This window comes from Mandrillus leucophaeus, unplaced genomic scaffold (genome assembly GCF_000951045.1).
Source record: "Mandrillus leucophaeus isolate KB7577 unplaced genomic scaffold, Mleu.le_1.0 Scaffold12, whole genome shotgun sequence".
Taxonomy (NCBI): Eukaryota; Metazoa; Chordata; class Mammalia; order Primates; family Cercopithecidae; genus Mandrillus; species Mandrillus leucophaeus.
Window position 1 is genome coordinate 1,521,467 of NW_012100320.1, and position 13,628 is coordinate 1,535,094.

Below are 13,628 nucleotides of genomic sequence, written 5' to 3' on the forward strand. Positions count from 1 at the left end.
ACAGCATTTCAAAATGTGTGGGTTGCAGTTAAAGTAGTACTTAGAGGGAAATTTACAACACTAAAAATGGCTAGATTGGGAAAAATGAGGAGCTGATATGACTAATGTACAGCACATTATTTCTCTCCCAAATGGCCGTAATTCAATCCACAGCTTCAAAATGAAGATGATAGCTCAGTTTAAAGGGGCAGTTCCCCTTCATTAAAATCACTATTTTACTTTCTGTGAAGACAAAACAAAATGCCCACATAATGAAATCCCACACATCTGGAATGTCAACTTTTGGATATCATAATGCATATCAGCACATGCACCTGTGCGGTTAGCTGGCCTTGCTGACTGGGAATCAGGAGAAGTTAAACTTTGCCTCCTTCCTACTTCATCAGAAGGAGAGGTGGGTAACGATGATATTGGAGGAGTCTGTGCCCGACGTGTGGGAAGTACAGTGGTAGTTGGGTAACTGGAGAACATTTGCCTTTAAGAAAATAACAGTGGTTAGCATAAAAATCCAATTTACAAAATAATACATATCACAATCTTCTTGTAGAAGAATATGCAACCTGGAAGACTAAACAGGTCAGCTATAGTTTAATAAGAATATGCAACCTGGAAGACTAAACAGGTTAGCTATAATTTAATGGAGGGTGGGGAGAAAAACTCCTCAGTTTTAAAAATGATTATCTCATATGGTACTTTCAGTATAAATGTAATAAAACCTTATGATTCTTTCAGCAAAATGCCAGCAACACAGCAGATAGGGGAAATATAGCCATTAGCAAAATAGATGAAAAATGCCTGCCTTCATGGAGCTTTCCTTCGATTATAATACCAAGATGAGAGGGCTATTTTGGTATACATAGAGTGCAAAGAAGGCTTTTAAATATAGGTAACCTGCAGTTACTTTTAAATATTAATATAAACTCACAAGCTAGTCATGAAATTATTCACGCGGATTGAAAGTAATGGTTTACAGGCAAGTTATGGAAAGAAAAGGTAACTGTCTAATTACCTAGCACAACTGCAAAACAGTACATGAATGATATGCCAGCTGCAGAGTTGGGGAAAAGTACGGGCAGGCAGCCCCTCTTCAGTTGAGAATGTGGAGCACAGTCGGGGAAAGGTATGGGGGGAGAACCCCTCTTCAGTTGAGAAATGTGAACAGTGGTTAGAGAATAAAATCCAGGAAGATCCACACTGACTACTCCTCAGATTTGTCCAAAAGAACTAGGAACTTTCTAAGTATCAAAAATGTACTGTCTACCAAGTCAGTAATACAATGGTATACACACAGGAAGCAGCAGTTCCCTGGTTTTTCCTCTACTAAATGATGTCTGCCCAGTAAGAGCCAAGTACAACTCTAATGAAGTCCCAGCCAATAGCAGGGAAATGAAGACAGAAGAAATGAGAAGTCAAAAGTCCTGGTGAATGCCTATGGGAGCAAGGGGGCATGATTTTACCACTGAATCCCATGTCCACACTAGTAAGAGCTGAAAAGGTTACAAGGAGTCACTGATGCTACTGATTTTGTGTGGACGCCTTGAATTCCGTAATTGCCAAAGGGATTAAAAAACATATTAGAATGTCCTATCAGGCAAGCATAGTGTCTCACACCTGTAATACCAGCATACTTTAGGTGGTTGAGGCCAGAGGATCACTTGAGGCCAGGAGTTCAAGATAAGCCTGGGCAACAAAGCAAGATCCCGTCTCTACAAAAAAATTTTTAAAAATTAGCCAGGGGCCAGGCATGCTGGCTCACACCTGTAATTTCAGCACTTTGGGAAGCCAAGGTGGGTGGATCCCCTGAGGTTGGGAGTTTGAGACCAATCTGACCAACATGGAGAAACCCCATCTCTACTAAAAATACCAAAAAATTAGCCGGGCATGGTGGATGGCGCCTGTAGTCCCAGCTACTTGGGAGGCTGAGGCAGGAGAATCGCTTGAACCCAGGAGGCAGAGGTTGCGGTGAGCCGAGATCATGCCATTGCACTCCAGCCTGGGCAACAAGAGCGAAACTTTGTCTCAAAAAAAAAAAAAAAAAATTAGCCGGGTATGGTGGTACACTTGTAGTCCCAGCTACTCAGGGGGCTGAGGCAGGAGGATGGCTTGAACCTAGAAGACTTTGAGGCTGCAGTGAACTATGACCATGCCACTGTAGTCCAGTCTCAGTGACAGAGTGAGATGCTGTCTCTTAAAAAAAAAAAAAAAGAGAGAGAGAGAAAAAAAAGAATGACCTATTATTCCTCTATCTTCCTTATTCCTTGAACAGATGCACCTCCTGAAACTGTTATTCCAGTGAGAGAGCTAAGAAGTAGGAGGTATGTGGGGACTGAAAATGCTACTAGGATTGTACTCCTGCACAAGACCACAGCAGTAATTCTCAAAGTGTACACTGAAGCCACTACATCAGAATCACTAGGGAAACTTAATTAAAATGTAAACTATGAGCCCCACCAGACCTACTGAATCAGACTTGCTAAAGGATACAGCCCTAGAGCTTTAAAAAGTTTCCCAGGTGGCTCTTGGGCACACCAAAAATTGAGAATCACTACAAAAGACATTACCCTGTTCCACTGTTTAAGATGTTAGTCTACACAGTGGGAATCATAATGTCTTCTCAACTAAGGAAAGAGGGGAAAGAAAAAAAGGGAGGCTAACCATTCTGCTTCCCTTATTTCACTTAAGTCATAGTTAAGAGAGCTCACAAAACAGTCTCTCCCTGAAGGTTCTTCTCTCAAAAGTTTTCATTTGTGTATACATCTGGCAAATTAAAGCAAAAATAAATTTAAGTAAGCATCACTTGAAACTTACAAACTTATTAAAATAGAGTTGGCTGAAGAAGCATCATAAGACAGGCTCTTTTGTTTGAAAAGCAGAGTTGCTTGAAATTTTTTTGAGAATAAAAATACAGGCCAGGTATGGTGGCTCATGCCCGTAATCTCAGCACTTTGGGAGGCCGAGGCGGGTGGATCATGAGGTCAGGAGACCGAGACCAACCTGGCTAACACAGTGAAATCCCATCTCTACTAAAAATACAAAAAAATTAGCCGGGCATGGTGGATGGCGCCTGTAGTCCCAGCTACTCAGAAGGCAGAAGTGGGAGAATGGCGTGAACGTGGGAGGCAGAGCTTGCAGTGAGCCAAGATCACGCCACTGCACTCCAGCCTGGACAACAGAGCAAGGCTCTGTCAAAAAAAATAAATAAATAAAATTTTTTAAAAAAGAATAAAATACAAGTATTTACTTTTTGAGGAAAAAAAAAAATACTTAAAAACTTAGGGGAAAAAAAAAGATCATGGTAAGAGAGAGAATGTTAGAGTATTTGCTGGTCAGCACCACAGTTGATTAGACCTGGGATCACCACTAATTGGCTGTGAGATTTTGGGTAAGTTATTAAACTTCTGAGGGACATTTCCAACTTCAGTAAAATGAGCTTGACTATATGATCTCTTAGGTTCTTTCTAGCTCTAGAACACCAAGATTCAGCTGGGCATACTATTCATAAGAGGACAACTGTGCCTTCAGAAACACAGGCATCAGTATGGCAGACATTAAAGATCAACTTCTCTACCTGAGAAGACTAAGAGGCATCACTCCAGGGGACTCGGATGCAGGCACTGTTTCTGTGTCAGTGACTGGAGTGGTGGCAGTTGTGGTGTCCTCCAGAGAGCTGCTCATAAAGGAGGTCGTGCTTGAGGCTGATGGGCTAGTAGTAACCGGTGTCTGTGCCTGCTGGGCAGGGTCACTTTCTTCGGCTTGTTGATCAATCTCTAGAAACCAAAATAAAGGTTAAGAAAGTAGTAAGGATTTGTTTTTTCAAAAATAACAGTGGGAATAAAAAACTTCTACCTTTTTAATTTAAAAGTTTCTAAATATATTTCACAAGCATCAATTTCTATGAAAGACAGAAAAAAATATTCTTACATATATACATCTTTGTATTCACTATTGTACTCATTAGTTCCAGACTCTACAGGCAGTATTGTAATGAGCCCTTGTAATTATACATTTCTGTTTTTAGAGAAGAGGGTTCTCTTAAAAACAAAAAAAGTCTCACTTTTGGTTGTAAGATCTGACAAGAGGTTCTCTAAGGTATCCAATCATTAAAACTGTGTTTCCTTCACACTTTCATTTTGATGCCTATCTTTAATCTACAAATAGGCAAAGATAAAGGCATATAAATACAAGAAGAGCAAAAACCTAGATAGAAACTTCACATTTTAAAAAGGACAATTTCATTAACAAACCCACTTAGTTAACATGTCTAAAAGTTTACAAAGTATTTATACATATATACGTATGTTTTAATCTGTTAAGGAAGCCTACAAATAAACATAACTAAAATATGAGTTGCTACAAAGACAAGTAATTCTATTAAGTTTGATAAAAAGCCACACTACTTCACAATCATCATGATCTTCACATTCCTACTTATGTACACCATGTCTCTCTCTCTCTCTCTCTCTCTCTCTCTCTCTCTCTCTCTCTCCTTACTGTCTAAGCTAAGTCAAGAAGAAAAGGAATGAGCAAAAAGGGAAAGAAGAAGGGAGAGAAGGAAGAACAATATAAACTCCATGAAGGCAAGGGACTTTGTTTTAACTGCTGCCTCTCCAGAACCTAAGAAAGTACCCAACACATAGTAGGCACTCAATAAACATTTACTGAACGAATCTCATCTTTATTTCTCAATTCACATTCTCCCCAAATGTGAGGATACAAGATAAAACAGGGGCTTTTTTTTTTTAACATGCAATATGCAGTCTATGAAAGTAGAGACTTTAAAATTTCCTTTAAAATGTCTCTGAGAAGATATCAGAATACCATGTATTTTATTTCGCTTTTGTTTGTTTTTTGAGACAGGGTCTCGCTCAGCCGCCCAGGCTTGAGTGCAGTGGCACAATCTTGGCTCACTGTAACTTTGCCTCCTGGGTTCAAGAGATTCTACTGCCTCAGCTTCCTGAGTAGCTGGGATTAAAGGCACGCGCCACTTTGCCCGGTTAATTTTTGTATTTTTAGTAGAGACAGGGTTTCGCCATGTTGGCCAGGCACTCCTGGCGTCAAGTGATCTGCCCGCCTCGGCCTCCCAAAGTGCTGGGATTATAGGCGTGACCCACTGCGCTTGCCAGAATACTATGTATTTTGAGTCAGATCAATAAATACATTTTTTGGTATGAATTAAATTTTGTTTTACAAAATGTAGTAATAATTGCTGTGTCCTAACAGTGGTACAGGTTTAAAATAGCAAAATTATAGACAGAAGATTACTAATATAAAAATAACAAAAAAGAACTGTTTTCCTTAAAGAAAAAGTGATGTGAAAATTGCTTTGACCAAAGATTTTTTTTACAAATCACTTTCAGAATGTATCACTTCTGACAATTATGAACATAATCTAAACAGCACAAAAGCAAAAAAAAAAAAAAAAAAAAAATCAGATAACATACCTTGCTTAATTTTGCCCCCAAACTGGTCTTCCAAAAGCCCATGAACCACTAATTTATAGATCATGGCTTGAGCTCGTTCGAGATCAGCTAATCCCAATGCTCTCTTTATGGGTGACCGCATGACTGCTCGCTTCACCATGTGTCGCATCAAGAACTGCAGGGCTGCTCGCATCTCCACGTCTTCATGAACAACTGGAGAACTTGCACAGTCTGAGTTGTGGCCGTTTTCAGCCAGAACTTTTGGTATCAGCAACAGCTCAGCATATTTACTACAGCCAAGAAGGGCACTAAGTGATTTCATAGCACCGAGGTAAAGATATGACAGCTGGACTGCTCTGATTTCTGACTGGGCTACGTCATGGTTTTTGGACATATGTTCATGATTTTTTCTTTTCCCTTCTGTTATTTGATGTTGGGATTCCACACTTGGCAGTGTTGGATCTAAAGAAAATGAAGCGATTTCATTTTCTGATTTGGAGCTTGTGGTACCCTGACTTTTGACATCATCAGATGTTAGGCCTGTTCGCATATCTAAAGTAGATTCACTCTCAGGTTTCTGCTCAACATCCCCTTTCTCCTCAGATTCATGTCGGTGTTTCTTCTCATGGCGCTTGGTGCTCTGTTTCCCCATGTCTTCGTGAATGCCAGTCAGATATGTTAGGTCCAGCAGCACAGAAGCCGTCAGGCCTCGGAATCGCGCCACATCAAACGGCAATGGTTCACAGGGTTCCAGATTATACAATGGAGTATCACTAGGCGACCAAAAAGTTGGGAAGCTTTAATAAAGATCAGAATGACACAGGAAGAAGCAAGTGAGGGAAAGACAGGAGGAAGGTACGGAAAATAATGTAGACAAAATAAGGTGCATCATGTACACAATACAGAGAATAATTTACACAAACTAGAGAAATCATTACAAACACAGAGAAAAATGAGTCTACTATGAGAAAATGGGGAGATGTGATGCTAAATGCAGAAGCAATGAGATGTGCATGTGCTTTCAAATAAGAATATTCATTAATATATAACGTATGTGAAGAGTTAGCAAACTTTCCGTAAGGGGCCAGAGAGGAAATATTTTCGACTCTGCAGGGCACACGGTCTCAGCTACAACCACTCAACCCTGCCATCATAGTGCAAAAGCAGCCACTGATATAACTAAACAAATGGGTGTGGCTGTACACCTTTACTTACAAAAACAGGAGGTTTGTCGGATAGAATTTGATGTAAGCTATTCAGAAAATTTGTATAATAAATCTAGTTTATAAACAGTTATTTGTAACTTATTTCAGAGAGGACTTCATTTCATAAAAAAGTTTACTTTGTAGTCTCAATTAGTGTCTCTATAGTTTAAGCCAAAATATAATTACATATTTCCTGATATTGGCAAGAATTTCCTGAAGTTTAAGAATGATATAATTATACAAAATGTAATAAAAAGCTTTTGCTAGTATAAAGTTTTGTTGTTCTAACCTAAAATCTTGGTTCTATATTACCTTCCTAATCATATTTTCCTCTAGGCTCATTTTTCTTGTTTTAATTTATTAATTTACTTATTTTGCTATATTGTATGCATCTTTTTTTTTTTTTTTTTGGAGATGAAGTCTCGTTCTGTCACCCAGGCTGGAGCGTAGTGGCATGATCTTGGCTCACTGCAACCTCTGTCTACTGAGTTCAAGAGATTCTCCTGCCTCAGCATCCTGAGTAGCTGGTATTAGAAGCGCGTGCCACCAGGCCTGGCTAATTTTCTGTATTTTTAGTATAAAGAAGGTTTCGCCACATTGGCCAGGCTGATCTCAAACTCCTGACCTCAGGTGATCCACCTGCCTCTGCCTCCCAAAGTGCTGGGATTACAGGTGTGAGCCACCAAGCCCTGCCTACCGTATGCATCTTAACAAGGCATCATAAATCCTCTCTGAAACAAGGCAAAGAATGAGAGGAAAGGTAGACACTTCCATGTCACTCTGTAAAGTTGTCATTGGTTTCTTAGCTTGGTAGAATGGAGAGGAAGGTAGAGTCCATTAACCCCTGAAATTGTGTGTAAAGTTTACGTATATGTATTTTTTGGCTAAGATGATCCATAGCGTTCACTAAATTCTGAAACAGTACCACTCCCAAACCACAAAGAACCACTGTTTTAGATATTGTTCTGGCCAGGCTCAGTGGCTCATGCCTGTAATCTCAGCACTTTGGGAGGCCAGGGCAAGCCAGGGCAGATGGATCACTTGAGGTCAGGAGTTCAAGACCAACCTGGGCAACATGGTGAAACTCCATCTCTACAAAAATACAAAAATTAGCTGGGCATGATGGCAGGTGCCTGTAATCCCAGCTACTCGGAAGACTGAGGTGGGAGAATTGCTTGAACCCGGGAGGCGGAAGTTGCACTGAGCCAAGATTGTGCCATTGCCCTCCAGCCTGGGCAACAAAGCGAGACTCCATCTCAAAAAAATAAATAATAAAATAAAATAAAATTTAAAAAGATATTGTTCTATGTCATATCAACATGTAACTTTACAGGAATCACATTGGGCAGTGTAATGAACAGTTATATAATATCACCAATAAATCCATATTTTCAAATGATACAATTATGTAGAGTCATTAGATAAATGAGTCTCCTTATCAAAGAAGATACTTGACAAGATGAGTATCCCTTATCCAAAATGCATGGGATCAGAAGTGTTCTGGATTTCAGAATTTTTTTCCCCAAATTCTGGAATATTTACATTGTACTTACCAGCTGAGCATCCCAAATCCAAAAATCCAAAATCTGAAATGCCCCAGTGAGCATCTCCTTCGAGTGAAAACGCGAAACTTTCTGAGCACCAACATGATGCTCAATGGAAATACCCAGTGGAGCATTCTGGATTTCAAATTTTTGGATTTGGGATGCTCACCCTGCATTTCCTTGTAAACATACGAAATTTGTACTTTGCACAAATCCTCTCTGAATGCAAACACACCTAAATGCTTTTAAATACCCTGTTTGAGTCAAGTAAATGTAATTTTCACATCTATTCAAAATGTTTACATTAAGGGGACAGAAATAAGGGGTTTTACAAAAAGTAAGAATACTTAAAATTACTGATAATGCAAAGCCTAATTTCAGTCCATCAAACGTTCATATCCGATATTCAGAGCCTTGCAACCACAAAATGCAATGAACAGATTAGCTGGCTGGCTTTTTACTATGCCAGTGTGTAACGGAAATGATCAAAATGCAAAAAAACAAATGAAAAATTTGAAGAAGAATCCCACTTAAACATATAAACTAATGAGCTTACCATTTTTTCCCCAAAACAAAACAAAACAAAACGACTATGTATTTTTAAAACCCACTAGTATTTCAAAGAACATGTGTTTAGGAAATTCTCCTTTAAGAAATTACAGTACAAACACCTAGTTGCACGAGAAATATTTTTAAAAGTTAACTGGCAGCTCACCTAAAATACGTAATTACTCACTGTCGACAGGCAATGGTCTATTTCACCATTATATACTCGTTTGCTAAAAGTGTAACTCAACAGATCATACCTGATAGTAATTTCTGCTTCATCCCATTGGACCTTGGCAGACGTGCTGCCCTCTTTGACCACTCCCAGCAGCGTGGCATGGCGCCCAGTTTGCTTGTGAACACACCGACCTCCAACTCTAAGACCAGCATCAACTCCTCCTATCACAGCCAGCACAGGCCACACCTCTATGCAAAGAGTCCTCAGCTGCAGCTCTGAGAGGTCAGCGAGGCCATGCCTAGTATGTTTACCTTTCTCTTCCTCTTTGCTCTCCTTCTCCTCTCTCATTTCATTTTCCTCTCGGCTCTGAACCGAGCGGCTTTTCTTTAGCTTCTGACCTGACTCTTTAATACATATCTTAATTTTGTGCAGCCTTTCCATCATTTTTTTGTTAATGCAGTAAGTCCAACGGTCTGTTCGGTGAAGGATACGGATGAGTTGAATAGTGGCCTCAGCCAGCACTGCTGCTACTGGACTACAAATAGGGTCTCCTGGAAGTAAGTCTCGGGGTGTGCCACGCATCTGCATATCACAAATTTTCACCTATATAAAAGTAAAGAGGGTGGAAAACATATGCTATTAATAGTTCTTCTTAGACACTATAAATTCTAACATGTAGAAGCCCATGTTGAACTAGTATTTGGTCTCTTCATACTTGTGAATTATACACCAACTCGCCCCCAAAGAGTAAGGAAATGTTACAGATACACTGAAGTTAGTAGTAGTATGGTCCACTGGAATAAGCTGCCCTGTTTAAATTTCCTGTAACTCATGAATTCCAGAGATGCTAGGACAATTTGAAAGATGAATATAGAGACCAAGCCTTATGTGACTGACTCAATTTAGTCTTAAATAAGCCTTAAGGATATACTCTTTCTCATCCTCAAGACTCTAGAATAATAAGTCCTGGACATTTTACATTGTTCAAGGGGTGCAAAAGTAAAATCATACATCTGAACATTTGGAATAGTCACAATCTGGATACACACTGCAAATAAGACACAGAAGTTAAAAGAGCAGCAAAACTTGGCTTCAAGTAATAACTTTGTATAATCTTAGGAAATTATTTAATCATTCTAAGTCTTAGCTTTTCATTTAAAAACTGACACTAATAATAGCATCTGTCTCCTACAGTTAAAGATTAAATGAGATTATGCACATAAAGTGCCTATTAGTACAGTGCCAGTCACACTGTAAATGTTAAAAAAAAGTTAATGACTGTTAGTATTGTGTTTCTCAAAGGTTCTAAAATTTATCAAAAATGCCTTCTAGACAGAATAAATTGATTGATATATAGTCTAAGGCTGAATGAATCTTTTCAAGGTTCACAGACGGCAGAAAGCACCAGACCATCATTGGTTAACTGCATTAACCAATACTGAGAATATGTTTATAAATAATACTAATGCATTTAAGGAAACATGTTCTTTTCAGCGTAAGTGAAAATAACATGAAAATTTGAACCAGAACATGACATAAACTACTTTGGGCTGCAAACCTACATAGGGCAAGGGATGATACCAGGCACTGGGCTGCATCTTTACTTCATCTCCAGTTCAGTTTTGGTTGCCTGGCTGTCTAAGAAACAGTTCCCAGCCAGCCTTAAATTATAATTCCTTGACATTAAAAATATGTATTTTTAAAAACACAGAAAAGGTAATTTTTTTGTTAGAATTTACCAGGTCCAGCAATTTCATTATGGAAATATTACACATGATATAACTTGAAAACTTTCTACCACATAATGGTTAGAAATTCTCGAGACTTGACTTAAGCTGTACTATGCATCCGCAACTGAAAGGATGGAGTAGGGGAAAAAAAATCCACCCACCAGCACAGGGAGATCACAGTTTTTCTCTGCCTGGGTTTTAGATGAGGTGAAAAAGAAAGTTTACAATGGAGGATATCCTATTAATACTGTTGTCATGAAGTTCAAATTCACACCATCTACAACACCTGAAAATTCCCCCAGCTGCATGAAAGGTAGTTTCCTCATCATGACTAGAACTTCTATTATTCAGCTGATAGCATCTTATTACATTTAAGATTATGTCTAGATTTCTCTCTCATATCCATAATTGCCAATGAATTAGATTATCTCTAAACTAGTTCCTATAGTTCTTGTGACTGCACATATGTTTGAAAGTTGACTCACTGTATTCAAATTGCCAGAACATGAAATAGTGTCTTAATATTAATACATCATAAAGTCAATTTCTGAAAGTAACCTTCTTCTAGAAGAATGGATTACTTAAGTCAGGTACTTTTAATGGCAGAAGAAATAGCTTATTATATTTATAAACTCCATCTGATGCTAAACAATAAAGTAACAAATATTCTTAAATAAAGGTTTGAGACTTCATTACCTTTTCCCCTGGATTGCTACTATAGAACATCACACATGGGTACAACTCTGCTGCATCCACATCTTCAAAAGCTAATTTGGGTTCCTACAGTGTGGCAGTGGTGAGGAAAAGAAAAAGGAAATAGAAATTGTTTAAATTGATAGTATCTAACCACATTAGAACTGAAAGCTTTTACGAGACAGAACAAAAGTTACTGGATCAAATTCTTAATTAACCTTGCTAACCAAGAAAATTCTACATATAATAAGTTATCATAATGTGTTCATCTGTTTGAAAAATCTTATTGGCATTTAACTATCTTCTGTTTACTGTTAATAAATATTTTAAGAACCAGAAAGTATTAGAGAGAAAGGAGAGATGAGTAGATAATCTATAAATTGAATAAATGGCACTTAAATAACCAAGTTGACTATAAATAGAAACAAGAAAAATGTAATGCTTGCGAATGGGTGTCGGTACCTCTCCATTTTTCCCAAAAGAAATGGTCCTGGCTTCCATATCTAACACACAGGTAATGAAATCTCCTTGAGTAAAGCTGGACAATGTGAGAGTCTGTTCTCCATTGTGATAGAGGTTACCACTGTAGGCCCTATAGAGCCACATATCCGAGGTAGTGCGGTGGTTAAAGTCATGTACTGGCCAGCGAGAAACTCCAACACAGGTGCCTTCATTCCCTCTGTTTTCCTTCACAATATAAAACTAAAATAAAAGTGGGATATTCATTAATACTCAAAAAATATATTTACATACTATTAACTGCATTAACCAATACTGAGAATATGTTTATAAATAATACTAATGCATTTATGGAAACATGTTCTTTTCAGCATAAGTGAAAATAATATGAAAATAATCGCATCAATTTAGAAAGATTTTAAAACAAACTTATTCTTTATCTTGCAGAATACTTAGAATAATCTTTGAATATCTACAGTATTTAAAATAAGCAATTCTAACTTACAATTTAATAATGAAGCTGAGGAAGTATGTTTAGTCCAGAAATTAACGAAAAATTTTAACTCTTTATATATAGATTTTAACTACTCTCTTGCATATACTTTGGTTTAGAAAAAGAGTTAATATGGCAAGCCTGAGACTAGGTGTTTTGTTTTGTTTTTAATTTTCTAAAGAGATGGGATCTCACTCTGGTTCCCAGGCTGGAGTATAGTAGCGTGATCATGGCTCACTGAAGTTTCAAATTCCTGGACTCAAGCAATTCTCCTACGTCAGTCTCCTGAGTAACTAGGACTACAGGTGTACACCATCATGCCTGGCTAGTTATTTTTTGTAGAGATGAGGTCTTGTTACACAGTCTGGTCTTGAACTCCTGGCCTCAAGCAATCCTCCCATCTCGGCCTCCCAAAGTGTTGGGTTTACAGGCATCAGCCACTACACCTAGTGTGACTACTACTATTTTCAAAAAGTCATGCTTGTAACACTGGTCTTTGGCTAGTATTTGGGAATTTGACTAGTAAAGTTTCTTACACTGATTTAAAAAAAAAAAAAACAAAATAAAAAAACTTCCCCTAAGTGACAACCATGACTCACTAACCTAGAACATTTAAACAAACAATGTGGTCTATGCTGAATACTTGCTCTCCTTTTGGGAGTATGAAATTTTGGTACATGTCAGGTTGAAGGTGTCTACGTGACCAGCCCCCATTAAAAACCTTGGGTTCTCAATCTCTAATGGAGTTCTCTAGAAACATCACACACGTTATTTTTCTTGCTGGGGAAAGCTTGTGCACTTGTGCTCATGGGAGGGAGAGAACAGAAGGAAGCCTATACATGGATTCTTCCACACCTCACCTGTGTCCTTCCCTTATTATCTGGGTATATCCTTACTGCAGCATTATAGCAAGTCTCCGTCATGAGTGTATCAACATGTGGAGTCTGACAAGTCCTTCTAGTGAATCTCTGAATGTGAGGGTGGTCTTGGGGACTCATGACTTAGCAGTGGCAGCAATGAGATTCACTAGAACAACCCTGATGCACTAGAATATAGTTAAATATTGCTGGGGAAAAAGAAAGAGACGACAGGAAAAGATAAAATTCTGGTACCTAGGTGGCTATGTAGTTACATATAGTGTGAAACAGAAGGTGAGCTGCTATCTGTTGTGAAGGGGAAAAGTTACCTATCAATTTTTAAGATAAATCCAACCACAAGAGAGTTGGTTTGCTACCCCGGATGCTCTTGGCCTTGCTAGCTAAAGTTAGGAAAAAAGAGCAGCTCAGGTAAAAACTGTGCTGTTCTTTCTTCCAGGAACAACTTCTTTCCTGAAGAGAAAGGGCCCCAGTATTCCCACAAG

General features: G+C 38.5%; 1 protein-coding gene across 1 annotated transcript in view; it reads right to left on the bottom strand.

The window, feature by feature from the left end:
- Window positions 1-13,628, bottom strand: part of HERC1 (HECT and RLD domain containing E3 ubiquitin protein ligase family member 1) — a 250,627-nt gene that overhangs the window by 57,286 nt on the left and 179,713 nt on the right. Inside the window, exons 36-41 of the mRNA XM_011969255.1 lie at window positions 11,779-12,018; window positions 11,320-11,403; window positions 8,976-9,496; window positions 5,442-6,217; window positions 3,569-3,767; window positions 315-475 (exon numbers count right to left, since the gene is read on the bottom strand). Coding sequence (XP_011824645.1) covers window positions 315-475; window positions 3,569-3,767; window positions 5,442-6,217; window positions 8,976-9,496; window positions 11,320-11,403; window positions 11,779-12,018 — 1,981 coding nt within the window. The remainder of the gene's footprint in view (window positions 1-314; window positions 476-3,568; window positions 3,768-5,441; window positions 6,218-8,975; window positions 9,497-11,319; window positions 11,404-11,778; window positions 12,019-13,628) is intronic.